The sequence below is a fragment of the Ranitomeya imitator genome, chromosome 3 (assembly GCF_032444005.1).
Source record: "Ranitomeya imitator isolate aRanImi1 chromosome 3, aRanImi1.pri, whole genome shotgun sequence".
Lineage (NCBI taxonomy): Eukaryota > Metazoa > Chordata > Amphibia > Anura > Dendrobatidae > Ranitomeya > Ranitomeya imitator.
In genome coordinates, this window is record NC_091284.1 from 686401154 (window position 1) to 686426394 (window position 25241).

The following is a 25241-nucleotide window of genomic DNA, read 5'->3' on the forward strand; positions in this document are numbered from 1 at the left end:
CAGCTTTACCATCTGAGAAAATAAAGAACCCCATCCACAACTGCCACAAAAGACTTCAAGCTGTCATTTTAATCAGGGTCATTTGAATGTTTTGTTATGTCATTATGATCTAAAAAGAGAAAACACAGTAGTTTGACAATAAATGGCTACACCCAACCACTAACCATGAATGTTTTGGTGTTATCATTCATATTATCTGAAAAAAGGCAGAGAAGGCAAAAATTTCTGCTGGGGTATGTAAACTTTTGAACACAACTGTAACACTGAATGTCTGAGAAATGGAAGCCTGCAAAATTTTTAAAAGCTTTAGTTTCCAGGAAAATGTTTTCTTGATTTTGAGGGTGTGTTTTGTAGCACAAAAAAGGTCATTAAAGCACATACTTGATGGACCAAAATATATTCAATTTTTTCAGCCTCCACAAAAAAACCTGCAGCTATATATTTGCCAGCGGACTGCACAGGCCTAATCCCTGTTTACAGACAGGATTCTGTCACTCTCCTTGCTCCTGCGATTCTCTCTCCCTCCCTAGACTAAATGCAGATTGTATGTGATACAAACGATTAGCATTTAGAAGGGCTGTTAGTATAATGGCTCAACTTCAGCACCAGTATCAAGATTACAGGCCTCTGATTCGTCATACCGTGCACACAGGCCTAGACAACCATTTTCTGCCTCCAATACGAAGTGTCATAGAGCTGTGCAATGGTGTCAGTGTGTCGAGTTGGGCGGCAGCTGTCCATTTATAATTTCTGATGATGTCAGATGGCCAACTATTCAAAGTAATGCCACAGTCAAGATGGCTACGGCAGTGCAGTGACTCACAGACAATCCCCACATGCTTATTGGCTGCGTAAGAGGCGCAAAAGTTGAGGAACAGAAATTCGAGTTTTACATCTAGTACCGCCCATTACTCGCCAAGTAACAAGCACATCTGAGTATTTGAGTGATATCTAAGTGTCATCAAGCACGTTCGCTGCTGACCTGCAGTGTAGAGCAGATCACAACTCCTATCTCTAATTAAATTAGAGATTGTCTTCTAACTTAATTGTATAAGAAAGATTGGTTGTCAATATTGGATGTCAATGTATAAAAATAAATGGCTATGGGTGCTTTCACACTGCGTTCAGGCACTCATAAAGTGGTTCCGTCGGGGCTTACGTCAGAACACCACTCAAAACGGTATTCGGACATATGTGCCAATGGGGCCATAGACTATAAAAGTGCCGACAAAGCAAACGTACTCTGTCGTGCATAATTTTTGGGCATGTATGTCTACTGGGGGCGGACACTAAAACTCAGTCTAATATGTTGGCGCATACGCCGAATCCCAGTTTGTGGGAAGTTTAGACGTAAGCTCCGACATAGCCACTGAATGGGTGCCTGTACGCAGTGTGAAAGCACCTTAATAGAAGAAAACTATTGTCAGTGACCATGAGAAAATAATTGCTTTGACAAGGAGGGTTTAGTAATAGGAGTAAAAACCAACAGTGTAGATAAGGTTCTCAAGGTTATTTAACTGCTGAGAAATTGATGTAAATGTGAGATACAAAGATTAACGTGAAGGTGAAAGACACACCTGATAATGACAGTACGTGCTGACTGCTTGAAGCCTCATTCAGACATCAATTATTTTTCTCATACCCCAAAAAATGGCAAAAATCAGTTGAGTTTTCATCAATTATTTGGATTCAGTTTTCATCGGTGTTTTAATTGGGTGTTAGAAACTTTGCATTTTTTCCAAACATGAAAATCCCTGATGGTAAAAATGGACTTACTGACCAATGTTAAAAAGGAATAAATATGATCCATAACAAATATCAAAAATGGACATTTTTCCATTTTGTTTTTTTTTGCTGACACATGATCTGCAAAAAAACAGACATGTGAACAGCTCCATGGATTGTAATGGGTATGTGTTCTATCTGTGAAAAACACAAATAGAACATGTCAGGCTTTATTCAGACCATTTTCTTTTCGCATACTTGTTTAGAAAAACTCTGGGTTTTGATTGAAATCTTATAGTTTAGCAATTGGGATAAAAATTAACTTTTAATGAACAACTAATAACAACATGAAAATTCAATCACGCAAACCACAAAGTGCAAGGTGCAAAGACTAGCATAAATAGAAAGATGAATGTTGCTGTCATGTGTAATATAATTCTGGATGTAAACCTAAAAATGCACGCCTAGCTCTGGTGCGCACTTCCAGTCCGTGGACCGCAGATCAAGGTGGATATCCGGTGTTTGAAGGGCAACAACCGAAAGGAAACGCAAGCACCTAACACATCGCTTGCGCTGGTTGGTAAGTATATGCCATGTTGCATGAATACTCATAATAGTGTAGTCATAGGAATTTGCTAAAAAAAATAGGGGTTCAGAGATTGAACACATTAGATATAAACTTTCCAAATACACCTCCTGTTTAATCCTTAATATAACAGATTACTAAACAAATTAATAATGGATATTATGATACCATTCATTCACAATATTCAAGATAAGCCATAAGATAATGTGCTGTCTCCTTATCACGGCAGTAGTATAAGAGAAGGAAAAAAATCTGAGATGTGTATGTAAGATTGGAGCAGTGACACACAGAAGGGATGTATACCACAGTTTGAGTGGAGCTACATAAAAAAAAACAACGGAAAATGTATAAGTAACTCGCATGTCCCGACACCACCGATCCCACCTGTGTATATGAAATTGGGGAGCAGATGGCAAGAAAAAGGAAAGCAGGAACACATCAAGGAAGGGGGCGCCAGTTTGTCCCTATAACTACCTAAACTGTAGTACCCTACCTAACGCAGAGATTGGCACCCTAGTATCCTGCGCATATAGCACCCCCATTCGACAGAGGCTCTTCCTGGTCTCATTATCCTTAGATCCAACTGATCTAAAGCAAAGAAGTAAAGAATAGTTGCTCATTAAGTTGCTCTTATTGTTTTACCTATGTACTCCTACATCCCACCCTCACATGTGGCATTGTATACGACGCCTGTGGTCTGCCAATTGATAAATTGTCTGATAAAGTAGGTTCTGCCTGTATAATTACTTTTGATTGATTTTCCTGGTGACATTAACTGTCAGGACTTGCATGTCCCACATCTATAACATCCTTGTGCTGTGTGCCTAACCAATATGGATTGGTAAGGTTTTGGTAATGGCTGTGGACCAGCCTATCCCTTTTGGTATGTGGCTAGGGGAATTGGACCTATTGCAGCCTTGATGTCTGCATCCATAAGAAGGATATGGATGATCGAATAGCTTTGGGTAAGTGCTTATCCAAATAGCTATAGCACTTGCCGAATAGCTGCATCAGTAACCTGGATACCTGGAGTGCTCCCGATAATCAGCTATTCGGCGCCACAGCTGCATGTATTGTGGCTGTTTCACAGTCACAACACATGCATGGATAGCCTGTTTGTTGGGCGTAACAGTTTGTTTGGCCATGGGCCTCGCTGATCCCCAGTCCTCTCTGTGCTTTGGAGCTGTTTCGGCAGCTTCGCTACCAGAAAGAGCCAGGAAAAATTTAGTCTAATCTGATGACACCAGATGCCCACATGGAAGCCCTAATGTCTGCAAAACCTGAAACTTGTGCTCCCGGAATGGAACCCATCTGTCACAACACAGCTGACTGGTGACCCTTCCCTGTCCCTAACACTAGGGGGCACCCTAGCTCGCCGGATACTTCCGAAGGTGAAGATGCAGGGGCCTCCACCCTTGCCTTATCTCCTGAGTTAACCATCCATCTGTTCTCTTCCCCCATCTAGGGAAGAGGGGCGCTATTGTGCATCGTAGTACACCAACCCGACAACCCGAGAAACAAAGCGACACAAACAAGGGTTAACAGAAAACTCCCGGCATAAAAAATATTCACTCACATATAACATAGGAATGCATCGGGGTGTGAAGGTAGGGGAATAAACCAAAATAAAGAAGGATAATACAAACCAAGCAACAGTCACTAATAACTCCTCCAACTCTTCTTCTCATAAGAACTCCTCCCTCCATTAGCCATGCAGCAATAAAGTTAACTCTGACAAAGATTTGTATCAGAGCATAGATTATAAAGTGAAAGGAAGTGGCTAAACAAGCTCAGCTGTGAACACAGGGATTTTCAACATGGCTGATTACCCCCTGTTCTGCCAGAAGAAATAAAGGAAAAGTGCTTGTCAGCGCTGGAGTAGGAGCAATCAGATGCTGCTGTCTTCTGGCTCTACGCTATCGTGGTAACTCTGTGACACCGTCCTGTCTAATTTGCCTTGGTACTATGGGGATCTGAAGCAGTGCAATGTGTTTCTGGAGCAGTGCATGTGGCACTATGAAATTTTCAGCCAGCAGTTTTCCTCAGATCGGGTCAAAGTGGGTTTCTTGATGTCCTACCTAGCAGATGCCCTGGCATGGCTCAAACCCCTATGGGAAAATGGGGCTCCTATCACCTTGGACCTATGAGCCTTCCTGGTGGCCTTCGATGAGCCGAACCCAGAACCGTCTGCAAAAACTTCCCTTCCCAGCCTTCAGGAGCAGACCAGACAGGACAGGTGACGTCTGTGGGGAGACTGTCACATCTGGCCATGCCATTTCAAAGACTACTTGCTCCCCAGCCTGTTGAGGCAGCTACCCATGCAGAATCTTTGAAGGTCGACCATGTTTGGCAGGCTGAGCAGAAGCTGGAACTCATTAGTGAGATGGGATTGTGGTATCGCTGCGGTTGTGGGTAACATCTTTTGACAGTCATCTTGTGTTTCTTCAATTTTCTAATAATTGAGTCAACAGTTGTTGCCTTCTCACCAAACTGCTTGCCTATTGTCCTGTAGCCCATCCCAGAATTGTGCAGGTCTACAATTTTGATCCTGGTGTCCTTAGACAGCTCTTTGGTCTTGGCCATGGTAGAGAGGTTGGAGTGTGATTGATTGTGTGGATAGGTGTCTTTTATACAGGTAACAAGTTCAAACAGGTGCGATTAATACAGGTAATGAGTGTAGAGCAGGAGAGCTTCTTAAAGAAAAACTAACAGGTCTTTGAGAGCCAGAATTCTTGCTGATTGGAAGGTGATCAAATACTTATTTCATGCACTAAAAATGCAATTTAATTATTTAAAAATCATACAATTAGATTTTCTCATTTTTATTTTTAGAATCTTTCTCTCACAGTTGAAGTGCACCCTGAATAACAATTACAGATCTTTCCATTATTTGTAGATGGGAAAACTTGAAAAATTGACAGTGTATCAAATACTTACGGTATTTTCCCCACTGTACAGGTGGAGGGTACCGCTTCTGCTGGGGAGGCACAGCCATGACTAGGAGGAGGAAGGAAGGAATCTGGCACAACTATCCAATGTTAAAATCCAGTTTATTCACAGGCTATTGAAAACAAGGATTCTTGTTTTTAATGGCTTGTGAATAAACTGGATTTTAACATTGGATGGTTGTGGCAGATTCCTTCCTTCCTCCTTTTCTATGAGAATTTAGACTTTTTTCTCAAGAGAATTAACTGCGAGGATCAAGGATGATCTGAGGAAAGGGCAACTTGAAAACACTCTGCTATCTTCTCATAACCTTCTCCCGCTTTGTGGGCCTTCAGCATTTTCATTTTCAGAGAGCTAGTATTGTGCCTAGGATTGGGCCTCCACAATTTTCATTTTCAGAGTGCTAGAATTCTGCCGGATTCCTTCCTTCTTCCTCCTTTATGAGAATTTAGACTTTATTCTCTAGAAACTTAACAAGGATGATCTGAGGAAAGGGCAATATGAAAACGCTTTGCTATCTTTTTATAGTCTTCTCCTGCTTTGTTGGCCACCACCATTTCCAGAGTGCTAGGCAGCTGCTTGTAAGAACCCAAGGCTGCTGCTTTTTGGCACAAGGTTAGAGGAAACTGGGATTTTATAAAACTGGGAAATTTGCTTTACCTGGCCTTTCCGAACGATGACAGTACAGAAGCCATAACCCTAACAGGATAATTAAGGTCTAAAACCTTGGTCAAAGTTATCTGAGCTCACAAATTTCCAATTGTGCATTGGCCCATATTGCTTTTTGTAATTTTTAAAATGGAAAAAATGACAATATATACAGGCATATATTTTTTGCCTAAAATACAAAGGGAATGTTTCGTCTTTAGATTTAGGCCTTTTAGAGATCATTTCATCTTCAACTTACGTAACTGTTCACTATAACAGCAATTTTTACCAGCGGTGCCCAAACGTTTACATGCCACTTTATGAAATTACAGTCTCCTCTCATTATGTATATTACTATCCTTTATTACACAGTGCCCTCTCTTGTTATGTACAGCACCGCTCCTTTCATATTGGATTTTGTTGTTATTTTTTGTTATTTAGAGCACCCTGTCTTTATTACTTAATGGGAACCTGTCACCTGAATTTGGCGGGACCGGTTTTCGGTCATATGGGCGGGGTTTTCGGGTGTTTGATTCACCCTTTCGCTACCCGCTGGCTGCATGCTGGCCGCAATATTGGATTGAAATTCATTCTGTGTCCTCTGTAGTACACGCCTGCGCAAGGCAATCTTGCCTTGCGCACGCGCAGTATGCTTTGCCCAACTGCGGGCAAAGCCGAAAAGCATTAGTGCGCATGCGCCAGCGCACTATGTCCTAGAAGTATTTTGCTGTGTTCTGGGACATAGTGCGCCGGCGCATGCGCACTAATGCTTTTCAGCTTTGCCCGCAGTTGGGCAAAGCATACTGCGCATGCGCAAGGCAAGATTGCCTTGCGCAGGCATGCACTACGGAGGACAGAGAATGAATTTCAATCCAATATTGCGGCCAGCATGCAGCCAGCGGGTAACGAAAGGGTGAATCAAACACCCGAAAACCCCGCCCATATGACCGAAAACCGGTCCCGCCAAATTCAGGTGGCAGGTTCCCTTTAATGTCTTCTTTTGTTATAAACTGAATTGACTGCTGATGAAACATGGTAAAGCTTCTTCTTTTCTGATGGAGGAGGCTGATAGACTGGTCTTCTGGTCAGGTGCTGCCCCATCAGCAGTCATTTTATATCTGACAAGAAAGCACTCTATTTAATAAAGAGAGGGTGCTGTGAATAACAAAATTAATGAGAATACACTTATACAAGGGATGGTGCTATATATAACATGACATAATACTATGTAATAATGGGACAGAACTGTACTTAACAACAGAGAACGTTACGTAATAAGGGACTGCCCCATACATAACTAAAGAGGATGATACATATTATGGGACACCCCTTCCAGTATTACTGTGTCCATTCCTGGGATAATGTTTCCCAACATGGCCTCCATCTTGGTAAAATGTTCCTCTTCCTGGTCCACTTCTTGGTATTATGTCCCCCATCCTTGTTCGCTTTCTGGTGTAATGTCCCCTTCCTTGTATAATGTGCCTGATCCTGTATTCCTTCCTGGTGTAATGTTCCCAATCCTGGTCCTTTCCTGATATAATGTGCCCCATCCTGGTCCCTTTCCTAGGATAATGTCCCCCATGTTAGTCTTCTTTTCAACATTTCAGCTGAATGTGCATCTGAGGACTCACGGCCAACTGAAATAGTTGCTGGTACCAGCAGGCCCACTTCAACTCCGGGCCCTGGTGCAGCTGCATCGACGATATGTCCTCCCCTGAGTTACCCCTTTTGTTAATACGAATGTGCTCTCATTGTAAACATATACAAATTTATTGAGACAGAGTTCCCACTTCTCATGTATGGAACAAAAATTTAAAAAAACACACAAACCTAAAAGTTATTTTTCTTTCACACGTCCAATTTTCTTCTGTGTTCTGTGTTATACAAGTTGAACACTTACTCATTATTATCTATGGAGCTGTTCACATGTCCGTGTTTTGTTTGCTGACCACAGATTTTGCAAAAAACAAAGAAAGTTTTGTTCAAATTCACCCTTTCAAGTCTATCTGTTGATGAAAAAGTTAGAAAGCCCACAGATTGGCATTATAGGGCTGTCTGTATTTACTGACTATTTGCTGAAAAAATGTAGAGAAACTTCCATTAGTTTTTATTTGCCTATGAGAATAACGGATGAAACATGAAACACTGCTGAAAATATGATCCACCTCACTAATGGAATTAGATCTATCTGTTTTTTCACGTTTCTATATCAGCATTTTTTGTGACATCAGAATGTATTCACTCATTAAAATAAAGTAACATTAATAACACTTTTAATTTTGTGGCACAAACTGATACAGATCTTGAAGACGTGTTAAAAAAAGAAAGTGTCCAACATCTTTAAGCCGTAGGAATTCTAGAAGGATCATCAGATGGCACCTGCTGGTCTAGGTTGTCCCATGCATAATATAAAGTCTGAAACCACTGTAGGCAAATAGGAAAACGGCAAATAGAAGAGCGTGCCATCCCATCCGGTGGAGTAACGAGTCCAGGGGTGAACAGCAGTCAGAGCATGCTCCATGCAGTTTGTGACTAGAGACAAGTCTTTGCTACATATGAGTGCTACTTTGTCAAGGATCTCCATACCTAGATGTAAAATATGAAACCGATCAAAACCTCATGGTCCATTCATCATGTTTGCTTTCTTTCACATATGTTTTTATGGGATTTCGCACAATTTCACATAAAGCACAAATTGTATAAATGTTTGAGATTATGGAGATCTTTAAATAAATTATTAGTGATTCATCTTTTTGGCTTGTCGTGATCTGTTGACTGGTTTATGAACCAACCATTACATCCCTCATGCTTCTTGAAATAATAGTAATTTTAGGACCCATTACATTTTCCGCTTATTCATATACAATGTACAGGCTGCGGATCTCCCCGTGGCATCATTGTTTTATGGTTGTGTGCCATAAATGTTACGATTACTCACTACCATTTTTTTTTATGCAGTTACAATAAAATTCAACAAGTGTCTTGCAATTTTGATTGAATTAGAATATTTGTGGAAAATAAACATATAGCCATGAAAAGCATCTGAAACAAATGGACCCATAACACTCTTTTAGATTCATTAGTATAGGAAAACTAGTAAGTCTGGTCATTAAATAGTGCTTAGGAAAACAACCCTCTCCAGTGCTTCAATAATGAATGCCCATCATAAACAACTGATGTATCACTGTAAGATCGCTCCCAAACAGCTGACTGTGTAGGAAGACTAGTACTGTGCCAAAAGCAAAGCATCACATCAATGCTCAGCGGTCAGTAATGCGTGAACGTACGCTCAGGTGCTGAGTGTCTTCATCGTGCTCGAAAAATAATATATGTATTATCCTAGCATGTTCGCTCAGCACTACATGCGGTACGTCGTCGCTTCTCCCCTGCTTTGTGGTCACGTGGAAGGGGCAATTGTACACACATTAGGAAGTAATAAAACCTTAGGCTGTGGACTCACAGAATTGCTGCAGTTTTTTATTGGGTTTTTGAACTCAGCAGTGATTTTAGCGGCATAGTGGATGAGAATTATTTTTATCTTCAACATGTCTAATTCTTTTGTAAATAAATTGTGGTTTTAATGGAGAAGTCAAAGTTCGCGATAAATCCCATTCCAATGAGGATTACCCACATGTCTGTAGCAAAATATATACAAAATATATATATATTTACAAAAACATGATTCCACATGATTTTTTTTATTTTATTCTAACAAGGTTTCCATGCCAATCTTGGTGTAACCCAACCTCCTGTAAAGGTCATGCCAGTCACATGGGGTCAGCGGCAGATTATAAGAGGGTCAATCTGGGGCCCAGTGGTGTAGGGGGGCCCTGGGCTACCGCGCAGATTGCCCGCCGCCATCAGGGCATTACTGCCCGTGCCCTGACTGGCGTATCATTTATGGGACCGGTGGGCAGACAGAGGGGGCCCGCATCGGGCCCATTCTCATCTGCTCACCGGGCCCCTACCAGCGCTGCGGTGGTTCCCCATTGACGTGCGGGCGCGCGCCCGCATGTCAATAGTTAACAACAGCCTCCAGCCAATTGGAGGCTGGCAGCTGAATTTGGCCGCAGGCACAGTGCACACGTCGCCGGCGTCTGACGTCATTGTCAGTCGCTGGCGAGTGCGCACTGCTGGAGGGAGCTCGCCGCCTGGAACGCTGGTCAGGTGAGGAGAACTCGATTTGTTTTGTTTGTTTTTTTGCTAACCTAATGGCAATCCGGGCGGGCCAGAATGCTGGACAGTCAGTGACACTGTCTGACTGGGGGCAATATGCTGGAGCCGAAGGACACACTGGGGCAGATGATAGCTGGACACCCTGGGGCAATGCTGGAGACACTGGGGCAGATTGCTGGACACACTGGGAGCAATGGTGGAGACACTGGGGCAGATTGCTGGACACACTGGGGGCAATGCTGGAGACACTGGGGCAGATGATTGCTGAACACACTGGGATAATGCTGGAGACACTAGGGCAGATTGTTGGACACACTGGGGGCAATGCTGGAGGACACACTGGGGCACATGATTGCTGGAGACACTGGGGCAATGCTGGAGACACTGGGGCAGATTGCTGGACACACTGGGGGCAATGCTGGAGGACACACTGGGGTACATGATTGCTGGAGACACTGGGACAATGCTGGAGACACTGGGGCAATGCTGGAGACACTGGAGCAATGCTGGAGACACTGGGGCAGATTGCTGGACACACTGGGGGCAATGCTGGAGGACACACTGGGGCAGGTGATTGCTGGATACACTGGGGCAATGCTGGAGACACTGGGGCAGATTGCTGGACACACTGTCTGGGGCAATGCTGGACACTCTGGGGCAATATGCTGGACATACTGGGGCAGATTGCTGGACACACTGGGGCAATATGCTGGACATACTGGGGCAGATTGCTGGACACTGGGGGTAATATGCTGGACACACTGGGGCAGATTGCTGGACACACTGGGGCAGATTGTTGGACACACTGGGGCAGATTGCTGGACACACTGGGGCAATATGCTGGACACACTGTCTGTGGGCAATGCTGGACACACTGGGGGTAATATGTTGGACACACTGGGGCAGATTGCTGGACACACTGTCTGGGGCAATGTGCTGGACACTCTGGGGCAATATGCTGGACATACTGGGGGCGGGACTGGAGGCACAGGCAGAATGTAGATACGAGGCATGATTGGAGACACGGGGCAGAATGAAAGACATGGGGCAGGATTGGATCATGGGGCAGGATGGATACGATGGAGACAGATGGGGCAGGATGGGGAGATCATATGGGGTAGAATGGATACTTATGAGGGCAGGATGGGAGAACATATGGCTGGAGCCAGGAATGAGATACACGGGGACAGGATGGGGAATATTATTACCATAAGGGCTAATTAAGGGATATTATTACTGCAGTGATGTATTTATTTTATTGTTTGAGTATACTATTTTAAATGGGGGCCGGTCCTGTTACTGTGCAGAGTGACACTATATCACCTTTTTTTCTTCATGTGGTGTAATGTAGAAATTGGGAAAAATTAAGTAATGTGTTCTGCAAGCGGACCTTGAGATAACTGTGTTATTTCCTGCAGAAACGAGCCCTGGCTGGAAGAAATGATGGCGGTCTGTGCTGGATGAAGGATGAAAGACTTGACCTAGAGACGTCACTGGCGAGTCAGTGTGTTACCTATAAACTGTATACTATATACAAAGCTCCTGTGTATAATGTCACCAGTGATCGCTGTATAACCTCTACACAGACACTGCATACTAGGTACAGATCTCTTGTGAATACTGGCACTTATGGTGATAGTATTGTGTTTTGTTTTTTTGTATTACTGATCAGTATTGTAGTATTCAGTCACTATGTGGTGGTAATATGAGGTCTGGAAATGGTGTTGCGTGGGAAAATATTCTGAAAAGTTCCCAGGCTCGAGTTCATATGAGGACATCCAGCAGAGGGTGCCTCACCGCAACTGAAGGTAACTACAGGTCATTGACCTACTTTCCTTTCATTCGCTGGGGTTTTACTGGCATGCGCACAGCTGCATTAGCAGAGCTCCTGCTTGTAAAATTAGTTAACCCCTTCAGATGGATTTACAGCGTGGGACGAGACTGATCATCGGAAGGTATGGGATATTGTTGTTTTTTTATTTTACTTTTTTTACAGAGCGAGGGTCTTCAGGTGGATTACCAGTCTAATAAACTATTCCAACAACCTGTGTTTTTATTTCATTAAAAGACTTTGTAATAATGTGTGTGTGTGTGTGTGTGTTTTAAACATTTCAGACAATTGGATTAATAATGGATAAGTGTCATAATTGACGCCTCTCCATTATTAATCTGACTTAATGTCACCTTACAATAGCAAGGTGACATTAACCCTTCATTACCCCATATCCCACCACTACACGGAATGGGAAGAGAGTGGCCAAGTGCCAGAATAGGCGCGTCTTACAGATGTGCCTTTTCTGGGGTGGCTGGGGGCAGATGTTTTTAGCCAGGGGGGGGCAATAACCATGGACTCTCTCCAGGCTAATAATATTTGCCCTCAGTCACTGGCTTTACCATTCTGGTGGAGAAAATTGCGCGGGAGCCCACGCCAATTTTTTCCGCGATCTAACCCTTTAAATTAATAGCTACAGCACCCAAATTTTGCACATACACACTACTAACATTAGTAGTTTGGAATATGCAAAAAAAAGGGATATGAGATGGTTTACTATATGTAAACCAGGTCTCATATCATGTCGGGTTTAGGAAGGAGATAGCAAAAGCCGGCAATTGAATTACTGGCTTTTAAGCTATCTAGCGCTGTATGATATATATCATGTATCATATATATATAGACAGTATTTATGTTTTTACGATTTTTTGAGAACATGGATCCATTGTATGTCCCTATGTCGGTTTTGCAAGCCTGCGAGAAAATCTCGCAGTACGGATGCCATACGGATTACATACGGAGGATGCCATGCGCAAAATACGCTGACACACCCTCCCTACGGATGAGATACGGACCACTATTTTGGGGACTTTTCTGCGTATTACGGCCGTAAATTGCGGACCGTATTTTTATACGCTGAGTGTGACGCCGGCCTTACAGATTTGTTACTGATAGTTTCCATAGTAAATCCATAATGCCTGAACATCTAATGGGAAGCAAAGGAGCATGTACAGGGTCTGAAAAATTGTATATAGTGAACAGACCCATGAGAGTAACAGCCTTCTGCAGCAATACAGTATATTCACTACTATCTAACATTAATGCTTTGGTTTAAGAATACTTACTCTGTTGATAAAACTGCACTCCGTAGCTTTTTTTAACTTCCTCTGAAGCGCTGTCCCAGGAGTCTTTTATGCATGTTTTAAGCAATTCTTTACTTGTGATTTGTGTATTAAAAAAGCCGGGTTCAATTATGCACACCTTAATCCCAAAGGGTTTCATTTCACGTCTGTAAAATAGAGTCAAACAGCAATTGTACTATTTTTTCCCAAACTTACTGATCATCAGAAATGATCAATGTGGCAAAAAAATGACTGGCACTTATCTAACAGGTTGCACAAGCAAAGGCGAGAAAGACTAATGGTGCTGTAAGTAAGTTTAAAGGGATAGTCAGCTACGAGGATAACCTATTCTCATTCATCATGTTTGACCCCGTGAAAATAAAAACACTTATACTCACCTCCCGTACCAGCACAGTTCCAGCGGTGTCGGCACTCATGTTTCCGGGGCTCATGTGCGGTAGTTGTGGTTGGGCAAGGGGGTCTTGTGTCACAACAACCATGTGTGAGTCCTGGGAACATGTGTGTTGACACTGCTGGAACGGCATCGACACGGGAGGTGAGTATAAGTGTTTTTGTTTTCACTGGAGCAAACATTCAGATCAAGAAGGGGTTGTCCTAGTATGGACGACTCGTTTAAGGATGTGTTCATACTGAGTTTTTGAAACAAACTGAGCAGAAACTCTCGAAATTCTCGTGAAAAACTCCTTATTTGAATCTTTAAGGAAGATCTGCTGAGTTTCTGCTCAGTTACTGCTACAATAAGTTTTCAATAGCTGTGTGAACCCACCTAAAGGGTTTATACCCATTTCAGTCTTTCAAGGCAGAAATTGAAAAATCTGCTTGTAGGTGCCAAGAAACAATGAAGCACAGTGAGCTAATTTTCACTAATTCAAGAGTTATTCTTCGCTACACTATGTTTACAAATCCTATTAATTTCTTTGGAAGTTAAACAGCACAACACTTGGCTGTTTTTGTAGCCCGTCTCTGGTGGGTGGCACCTATATGCAATTTTTCTCATCTCAGCCATGAAAATTTTTTAATAGATTTTTTTTATAATTGAACCTGTCGGCCCAAATTTTGTAATTTAAACTAAAGAAATGGCTGTAATGACGCTGTAATACTGATTACATTGATACCTCTGGTGAAGAAAGCCGCTTTGTTGATCTTCTTTAATCACCATTTAAAGATTTCGGTGCACAGGGGCCGGACTGTACACGGGGGTCTCCTCCTCCCTGTCTCCTCCCTCTGCTGTCTCCGGTATGTGACTGATCTGTCTCCTCAGTCTGAAATTTCAGCAGAGATTCGTCATTCATAGACTAGAGGCAGCAGAGGGTCGCAAAATCGCAGACAGGGCGGAGAAGACCCCCGTGTACATTCCGGGCACCTGTGCAGTGAAATCTAATTAGTAGAAAACTTCAAATGGTGATTAAAGAAAAAGTGGGTTTCTTAACCAAAGGTATCAACTTAGGAAAACATTCAAAAGAAACATTCAAAAGAATGAACATATACTGTACATTACTATGTAAATTGACTTGCTGTACATATGCTCAGGGTTTACAAAAATCTTCCACTTGGAAGACGCTCAATATTTGCAATTTAAGACAAAGGGAGGGCTCAAAAGAGGTCTAAGGAGCTTGTGCATCTTTTTGAGCACTTAGCCAGCATTTTTGCTCGAAAACAACTAGATATTTATTCATTGTTGAGTTAAAAAATTCCAGAAAACATCAGTAAAAAAAATTGCCCAAAAACACTGTAAAAAAATGCAGTCTTCAAAAATGTTGAAAAGGCTCTCTGGATATAGTCATAAAAATAAGAAAACCTGCTACAGGAAAAAAAAACAGCCAACATTTCCTGAAGTAGTGAAGCCGTTTTCACTTGAATACTTCTTCAGGTTCGCCCACCTGGAAAAGATGTCATATGCACAGATTTTTACTAAGAGCCTGCACACAGGAAAGTAAAATATGCTGGAAGAGAAGACAAATAATAAAGCTTCATATAATCACTGGTGATGAGCAAGTGTGCTCGTTACTCGAGTTTTCCGAGCATGCTCGGCTGTTCTCCGAGTATCTTGGGATTATGATTGAGTCCCCGCAGCTGCATGATTTGCGGCTGCTAGACAGCCTGAATACATGTGGGGATTCCCTAACAAACAGGCAATCCCTGCATATGGAGCGCCCCCATGGGGCAGTGGGGTACTCGGTACCAGGTCCTGCGGTTCACAAGGGGATAACACGGTGACTGACCCGGTCCGTGGCCCTGGGACGTCCATGTAAAAGGGAAAGGTCTTTAAAGGGATAAAGTTTGTGTTCATGACGCCACTTGTGGTATTCGGTCAGGGTGACCGACGCTGCTTTAAGGGGTCCGCTGGGGTGATGTTATGGCAGCTAGATGGTATACCTTCCCACAGGTGAAGTATGTGCCCAGGGCTTCCCGGTGTGTAGATGATGGTATGGTTAGAGGTGCAGAGAAGAACGAGGACACAAGGTTGCAGTCTATTTACCTTTACTGAAGACTTCAGCAACCACAGTCCAGGGCACCAGATCACAGGGCAGGCAGAGTCCGGCCGTTTGGAGGCAAGTCCAGAGTCCCCTTGTCCAGGTGGAAATCAGTAGCCTTCCCTTGCGCTGCAGTGTTGTAGTTCCTTACTGCTTAAGGCCAGGGCCGGTTTTAGGCAAAGTGGGGCCCTAGGCAAAGTTTAAAATGGGGTCCCAAATGCTAGCATATTGCACATCACACAGAAGCATTTTGGTTGCATTTACATGCGCTGACCTCAGGCCGCTAAACGAGTGTGATCGACAATACTGAAGTCATTGGACCCTTGTTTCCCCGCCTCTTTCCACCGTCTGAGAAAGAATGATAGGGACAGAGCGATCACTAACAGATCACCATACAGTATCATGTTATCAGCAGCACATCTACAGTTTACATCGGCGATGTCCTGCTGAGAACAATGATTTTTATTCCGGCATAAACAATCCAATCACCCAATGAATATGCAGCATGTTGCTTGTTTAGTATAATACACCCCATAGTCCTCCATATATTATAATGTGCACCACAGTCCTCAATATTGTAAAATGCACATCCCATAGTCCTCCATATAATATAAATACCCCATAGTCCTCCATATATTAGAATACACTCCTCATAGTCCTCCATATAGTATAAAACACCCCATAGTCCTCCATATAGTATACACTTCCCATAGTTCTCCATATAGTTTAATACACTCCTCATAGTCCTCCATATATTAAAATGTATTCCTCAGTCCTCCATATAGCATAATACACTCCTCACAGAGCTCCATATAGTATAATGCACCGCCATAGTCATCCATGTAATACAATTCACTTCCCATAGTATAATGCACCCCATAGTTCTTCATATAGTATAATGTATTTCCCATAGTCCCCAATACAGTATAATTCAGCCCACATATAGTATAATGCAACCACCACCCCACAGAGTATAATGTAACCTCGCCATAGAATATAATGCTGCCCCCCATATAGTATAATGTAGCCCCCTCATAGAGTATGATGCAATCACCCCTCATAGAATATAAATATAATACAGCCGCCCATAGAATATAATGTAGCCCCGAACAGGATATAATACAGCCCACCTCCCCATAGAATGTAATGTAGCCCCATCAATGAGTATGATGCAATCATCCCTCATAAAATCTAATGAAGCCCCCCACAGAATATAATACAGCCCCCCATAGTATATAACACAGCCTCCTCCATAGAATATAATGTACCCCCAATATATAACACAGCCACATAGTATATGACACAGCCTCCCCCATAGAATATAATATACCCACATAGTATATAGCACAGCCCACACAGTAGTATGCAGCGCTGCCCACACAGTAGTATGCAGCACTGCCCACTCAGTAGTATGCAGCACTACCCACACAGTAGTATGCAGCACAGCCCACACAGTAGTACACAGCACTGCCAACACAGTAGTATACAGCACAGCCCACACAGTAGTATACAGCACTTCCCACACAGTAGTATACAGCACTGCCCACACAGTAGTATATAGAGCAGCCCACACAGTAGTATGCAGCACAGCCCACACAGTAGTATACAGCACTGCCCACACAGTAGTATACAGCACAGCCCGCATAGTAGTATACAGCACTGCCCACACAGTAGTATGCAGCACAGCCCACACCGTAGTATACAGCACTGCCCACGCAGTAGTATACACCACAGCCCACAGTAGTATACAGCAGTGCCCACACAGTAGTATACAGCACTGCCCACACAGTATACAGCACTGCCCACACAGTAGTATATAGAACAGCCCACACAGTAGTATGCAGCACTGCCCACACAGTAGTATACAGCACTGACCACACAGTAGTATACAGCACAGCCTACAGTAGTATACAGCACTGCCCACACAGTAGTATACAGCACTGTCCACACAGTAGTATACAGCACAGCCCACACAGTAGTATACAGCACTGCCCACACAGTATACAGCACTGCCCACACAGTAGTATACAGCACAGCCTACAGTAGTATACAGCACTGCCCACACAGTAGTATACAGCACTGACTACACAGTAGTATACAGCACAGACCACACAGTAGTATACAGCACTGCCCACACAGTAGTATATAGAACAGCCCACACAGTAGTATGCAGCACTGCCCACACAGTAGTATACAGCACAGCCTACAGTAGTATACAGCACTGCCCACACAGTAGTATACAGCACTGACCACACAGTAGTATACAGCACAGCCCACACAGTAGTATACAGCACTGCCCACACAGTAGTATACAGCACAGCCCACACAGTAGTATACAGCACTGCCCTCACAGTAGTATACAGCACAGCCCACATCCCCCCTCCCCTCCTGAGAATGGCCCCACAGTCCAGTAAAAAAAAATACGCTCCTCACCTCTCCTCATGCCTGCGCTGCTCCTGTGTCGGCGGCTGCCGCCTCACTGCCTGGCACACAGTGAATGCACGATGACGCGCACCCGCAGTGTCAGAGGCAGAGCGGGGAATGATGGGAGAGGGAGCATCAGGTGACGCTCTCTCCTCCATCATTGCTTTGAACTGTACCGGCAGACGCTGGTATAGTTCAATGCGTTGGGGGAGTCGGCGCTGGCGGCAGGCGGGCCCCCGCCTCACAGAGGCCCCATAGCGGCTGCGTGACTTGCCGCTAGCTGGGGGCCCCTAGGGGAGCCGGGGCCCCACGCAGCTGCCTGGTCAGCCTGCCCCTAACACCGGCCCTGCTTAAGGCATCACATAAGGTCCTCACAGATGTAATGTCTTTCTCTCTGTTCCCCATATAGGATAGGACACACCCGTATGACTGGTGGCTTGAGGCTGTTTATAGGGACTCTAGCATGCCCCGGCCTCCAAAGGTTGCCGCCGTGCCTCCTGGGTGTAGGGCGGACAGGTAACATAAAATTAGCTGTCCTGATGGTCTTCCCTTGGTGTTCCGGCTACCGGGCTTCTGCGCCTCAGAAGGAAGCAGCCTGTGTAGGGCTGGTCCCCTTCTGGTATCCACTCCTTTGCTACGACTTCCTGCACGCTCGCTTCAATACAGTTCTGCCTTCTGTGTGTCTCTTTCTAGGAACTGCAGCTCTGAGGGCATGCACAGCTCTGTGTCCTTCTCCTTCGTTCTCTGACGGGTTCCCACCCCTGCCAGGGACCAACTAACTGAGCAGAGCTCAGCCAGCAACTGACTGACTTTCCCTACAGGCGACCAGTTTTACCTATGTGGGGAGTGACCTAATAAATAGGAGCAAGAACTCCCCCTGGTGGCCTGGAGTGTGAAATGTGTTACATGTTTGTGATACCTGGATGCAGTTATCCTTCATTGCCTTCAAACGTAGCATCACTCTCCCCGAGAGGGAAGGAATACTACTGCGACGACCAGGTCCCTGGGGCGCCGCACATATGTTCAGGTTGTCAAACAGCCGCAAATCATGCAGCTACAGGGACACAAACATAATCTACGAGCACGCCCGAGATACTCGGAGAACAACCGAGCATGCTCGGAAAACCCGAGTAACGAGTACACTCGCTCACCACTAATAATCACACATTTTACAGATTTATTTTAAAAGATTCAAGGTAAAAGAGAAACAAGAGAGCAAAACATGTTTGGCACAGTTAATATGACTAACCTGAGAGAGTCTGAAAATGATTCTACTCCATACTTGGAAATGCAGTAACCGCCAGCATTTATAGTTAACCTTCCTGCTACACTGGATACATTCACAACTCGTCCTCGAGCTTTGCGGATCAAGGGTAAGAAGTGGATGGTCACATCAACAACTCCCAGTAGGTTCACATTTATGACTTTAAAGAAGTCCTTTTTTGTCATCCATTCAGTAGCACTACTTGGGACACTAATTCCTGCATTGTTCACAATGCCCCAGAGTCCTGCAGACAAAGAATATCTGACGTTAGATTTATATATAAGTTCTGGGCTTTTTAAAACAGAAACACTATGGAAATCTCCATAAGGCACCATTCACATTTTGCATCAGTGTTTGTATGCCAGGAGCAGAAATTAGACAAAAAAACTATAATTACACATAAAAAACTATAATTCAAAGATTGACACCAGTTCTGTGTTTTGGAGACACACCTGGTTTTAGCATAAAAATACTGATTTAAAGGGAACCTGTCACCCCGTTTTTTCAGATTGAGCTATAAATACTGTTAAATAGGGCCTGCGCTGTGCGTTACTATAGTGTATGTAGTGTACCCTGATTCCCCATGTATGCTGAGAAATACATTACCAAAGTCGCCGTTTTCGCCTGTCAATCAGGCTGGTCTGGTCAGGTGGGCGTGTTCACAGCGCTCTTTTCTTCTCCAGCTTTCCGTTGGTGGCGTAGTGGTGTGCGCATGTCCAAGGTCCGAATTCCCTGCGCCCACGTGAAGACACAGCGCGCGATCTGCGCTGTAATCCCTTGCATCGGTGGGGGCGGCCATCTTCCTGGGGCCGCGCGTGCGCAGATGGAGTGCTCTGCTGCACGGGGCTTCAGGAAAATGGCCGCGGGATGCCGCTCGTGCGCATTAGAGATCGCGGCGGCCATTTTTCCAAAGCCGAGATGCAAACTCGGCTTTGGGAAAATGGCCGCCGCGATCTCTAATGCGCACACGCGGCATCCCGCGGCCATTTTCCTGAAGCCCCGTGCAGCAGAGCACTCCATCTGTGCACGCGCGGCCCCAGGAAGATGGCCGCCCCCACCGATACAAGGGATTACAGCGCAGATCGCGCGCTGTGTCTTCACGTGGGCGCAGGGAATTCGGACCTTGGACATGCGCACACCACTACGCCACCAACGGAAAGCTGGAGAAGAAAAGAGCGCTGTGAACACGCCCACCTGACCAGACCAGCCTGATTGACAGGTGAAAACGGCGACTTTGGTAATGTATTTCTCAGCATACATGGGGAATCAGGGTACACGACATACACTATAGTAACGCACAGCGCAGGCCCTATTTAACAGTATTTATAGCTCAATCTGAAAAAACGGGGTGACAGGTTCCCTTTAACAATGTCACAAAAATACTGATGTGTAAATGAGGCCTAAGGGTAAGTCCACACAACGCCTTTTAAAACTCCGGCAAATGCAGTGTGTTTTCAAGCAGAAGAGTTTTTCAAACCAAAGCTTCCTGAATGGTCTTTTTTGTATTTTTTTCACTTGTTACCTCGGGGGTTTTCCGACAGTGTGGGCAAGCAACATTTTTTTGGGGGGGGTGGTTACTATGACTATTGTGAAATCTTTTTTGCTTTTTTGTCTTTTTTTTCACTCCAATGAATAGTGAAGCTATTGCTAGCAATGACAAATTGCTCCAAAAGACTCCCATGTATCTTACAGGCATCTTTTGAGCTTTCAAATTGACTTCTATTGTGAAGTACAGTTCCATGTTGAAAGCATTGTTTTTTTGAACCCCTTTCTGGCCTCGGACAAGATAGTACGTCCGAGGTCAGAAGCCCCTCTTTGATGCGGGCTCCGGCGGTGAGCCCGCATCAAAGCCAGGACATGCCAGCTGTTTTGAACAGCAGACATGTGCCCGCATTAAGCGCGGGCAGAATTGCGATCTGCCCGCTCCTATTAACTAGTTAAATGCCGCTGTCAAACGCAGACAGCGGCATTTAACTACCGCATCCGGCTGGGCGGCCGGAAATGACATCATCGCCGATCCCCGTCACATGATCGGAGGTCGGCGATGCTTGTACCTTGTAACCATAGAGGTCCTTAGGACCTCTATGGTTACTGATCGCCGGTAGCTGTGAGCGCCACCCTGTGGTCGGCGCTCACAGCACACCTGATTTTCTGCTACATAGCAGTGAACAGCAGATCGCTGCTATGTAGCAGAGCCGATCGTGCTATGCCTGCTTCTAGCCTCCCATGGAGGTTATTGAAAAATGGCAAAAGTAAAAAAAAAGTGAAAAAAATAAAAAAAATATAAAAGTTTAAATCACCCCCCTTTTGCCCCAATCAAAATAAATCAATAAAAAAAATCAAATCTACACATATTTGGTATCACCGCATTCAGAATCGCCCGATCTATCAATTAAAAAAAAGCATTAACCTGATTGCTAAACGGCGTAGCGAGAAAAAAATTCGAAACACTAGAATTACTTTTTTTGGTCGCCGCGACATTGCATTAAAATGTAATAATGGGCGATCAAAAGAATGTATCTGCACCAAAATGCTATCATTAAAAATGTCATCTCGGCGCGCAAAAAATAAGCCCTCAACTGACCCCAGATCATGAAGAATGGACACGCAACGAGTATCGGAAAATGGCACAATTTTTTTTTTTTAGCAAAGTTTGGAATTTTTTTTCACCATTTAGGTAAAAAATAACCTAGTCATGTTAGGTGTCTATGAACTTGTACTGACCTGGAGAATCATAATTTCAGGTCAGTTTTAGCATTTAGTGAACCTAGCAAAAAAGCCAAACAAAAAACAAGTGTGGGATTGCACTTTTTTTGCAATTTCACCGCACTTGGAATTTTTTTTCCGTTTTCTAGTACACGACATGCTAAAACCAATGATGTTGTTCAAAAGTACAACTCGTCCTGCAAAAAATAAGCCCTCACATGGCCATATTGATGGAAACATAAAAAAGTTATGTCTCTGGGAAGGAGGGGAGTGAAAAACGAACATGGAAAAACAAAAAATCCCAAGGTCATGAAGGGGTTAATCAATTGGCATTTTTTGAAGAGTGAAGTGGTTAAAAGTAGTGTTGAGCCACCCCCCTAGTTTTCGCGTATGGTTCGGTTCGTCGAATTGGGGCGTGTTCGAAGAACACCGTCGAGCTCCATTGAAACCAATGGCAGGCAAACACAAACACATACAAACACATAGAAAACACCTCAAAAGGTGTCCAAAACCTGACTAACTGCTCAGAAGACACAACAAACACAAGGAAAAGTCACAAGTACATATAGTCATGCGAAAATAAAAGAGGTGGAGGAGTAAAAGGAGGAGGAGACACAGATATAGGCATGTCATGCCCTTCTAAAATCAAGAAAGGCTGGAGTAAAAATCTAAAATCAGCCTACCAACACCCAGACGTCGTGACAAAAATATTTAAAAAAGAAATATCTTTAGATAGAATGTTGGGTCCATTCAGAACACTTTCCTTAGAAGACGTAGTGGTACCCCAATTGGGAGTCGTGCTAAAAAAGGAACCCAATACATTCAGACTAATCCACCATTTGTCATATCCAAGGCGCAGGTCAGTAAACGACAACATCGACGTGGAATCAAGTACAGTACTATATACTGTACCTCCTTTGACGAGGCAATCAGGCGGGTCAAGAAGTTGGGAAGGGGCACCCTAATGGCCAAAACAGACATTGAAGGGGCGTTCCAGTTACTACGTGTGTCTCCGAATAGTTTCTGCCTATTGGGCTGCTTCTGTGAAGGAGCATACTACATAGATCGCTGTTTGCCCATGGGGTGCTCCATATCCTACTCACTATTTGAGGCGTTTAGTTGCTTCCTGGGTCGTCGTGGACGTTTGTAAGGCGGCACATATTATCTATTACTTCGACGACTTCTTATGCCTGGGCCCAAAGGTTCGCCACAATGTGAATACACGCGGTAGTCCAGCTGTGAGAAGGAGAGAGCTGAAGGGAAAGCGGACACCCCAAAGCCGAGGGGTTATATTGAGAAAGGAAGAAGGTGGTGTAGCTTGCTTCATGGGTGGGGTACTCTGCTGAGTAGCAGAAACTGCTACTAGGCCCAAAAGGATTTCCTGGGCTAGTTGCAGTTAAAAATTAGCAATTAGATAAACAGGCGGTGTAGCTTGCTTCGTGGGTGGGGTACTCTGCTGAGTAGCAGATACTGCTACTAGGCCCAAAGCATTGCCTGGGCTAGATGCAGATAAAAATTAGTAATTAGATAAACAGGCGGTGTAGCTTGCTTCATAGGTGGGCTACTCTGCTGACTAGCAGACACTGAAGCTTTGGAGCAGACATCTGATTCCCTGGCTATAGTATGAGTAAACAGCTCTGCAGACTCAACCATCTGTGTTACCCCATACTCAGACGGGCGACTGGAGACTTGGGAGCTGTGAGGAAGCAAGTGCGGTTGGGGTGACACCTCTGAGGACTGGAGTATTTGTGATGTTGAAGTTGAGGTCGAGGAGAGCCCAGTTGAAAGAGCACTTGATATCCGTTCAAGCACCTGCTGTTTTTGTGGCTCATCTGGAATTTGTAGCGAAGCTCGTAGCGATGATCGTAAGAAAGGGATCGTATCAGATTGTCCACTTTGGCTGGAAGATGGTCTTTCTTCTGAAGATGTTACTGTTGCTTTACCACCTACCCCACGGACACAACCTTTTTTCCCTTTCCAACACGCCTATTCCCTTTTCCATCAGCAGCAGGCCTTTTGCCACTCATTTTGGTGCTTTACTAATTGGCAACTCTGTAGTTGTTGGCACAAAAAACGATGGATGGAAACCGAGCAGAGCTGAGTGGTCAAACTGTGGTACTAGGCCCAAAACGATTTACTGGGTTAGATGCAGTAAACATTTAGATACACAGGGATTCAAGCTTGAGGAGGCTAATTTGCATATTCCAGGTGCTTTCTGGGAAAAGCGAAGAGTCTCCCTAAGCTAGAAGATCGTTGGGTACAGCCGGGACCAGCTGCTTGGAAAGAATCACCAAACCAGGGATTCAAGCTTGAGGAGGCTAATTTGCATATTCCAGGTGCTTTCTGGGAAAAGCGAAGAGTCTCCCTAAGCTAGAAGATCGTTGGGTACAGCCGGGACCAGCTGCTTGGAAAGAATCACCAAACCAGGGATTCAAGCTTGAGGAGGCTAATTTGCATATTCCAGGTGCTTTCTGGGAAAAGCGAAAAGTCTCCCTAAGCTAGAAGATCGTTGGGTACAGCCGGGACCAGCTGCTTGGAAAGAATCACCAAACCGCGCGCCGTAGGACATTAGGCCTGTAGGACATTAATGCAAGAGAGCTTGGCTGAGTAGATTACACAAGAAGGAAAACACACAGCAAGTCAGCAGGATCTAGGAGCAACATGGCAGATGTGACAACCTACATGGTGAGCTGCAGCATGTGCTACATGTTCACAGATCGACCAGAAGAAGAATCAAATTTCACCTGTCAGAAGTGTAGACTAGTGGCCCTTTTAGAAGAAAAGGTGCGGGGTCTGGAAGAAAGAATAGCAACTTTGAAACTCATCAAAGAGAATGAAGACTTTCTAGACAGAACAGAAGCATCTCTACTGGTCACAGAAGGTGAAAAAAGTGTCAGAGAACCTCCAAAAGCAGATGAGTGGAAGCATGTGACCAAAAGAAGCAAGAAGTCCATGGAGAAATCACCAACCACACAACTGAAGAACCGATATCAAATCTTTGTAGAGGATGAAGATGGCACACCTAAGGATGAAACAATACCAGCAAGCAAAAAAGAAAAGGGCACACAGCAACAAGTGACAGCAAAAAGTACAGCCAAGAAGCAACGAAGAGTGGTGGTGGTGGGAGACTCACTACTGAGAGGCACAGAAGCAGCGA

At 44.3% G+C, this 25241-nt stretch overlaps 1 protein-coding gene across 2 annotated transcripts in view; it reads right to left on the reverse strand.

Moving 5' to 3' along the window:
• Positions 1-8161: 8161 nt before the first annotated feature.
• The window catches only part of LOC138670810 (retinol dehydrogenase 7-like), an 86740-nt gene continuing 69660 nt past the window's right edge, over positions 8162-25241 (reverse strand). For both annotated transcript variants that reach the window (XM_069758498.1, XM_069758497.1), the window contains exons 3-5: positions 19364-19622; positions 13199-13362; positions 8162-8491 (exon numbers count right to left, since the gene is read on the reverse strand). In XM_069758498.1, the coding sequence (XP_069614599.1) occupies positions 8274-8491; positions 13199-13362; positions 19364-19622 (641 nt within the window). In that variant the 3' untranslated portion in view covers positions 8162-8273. The remainder of the gene's footprint in view (positions 8492-13198; positions 13363-19363; positions 19623-25241) is intronic.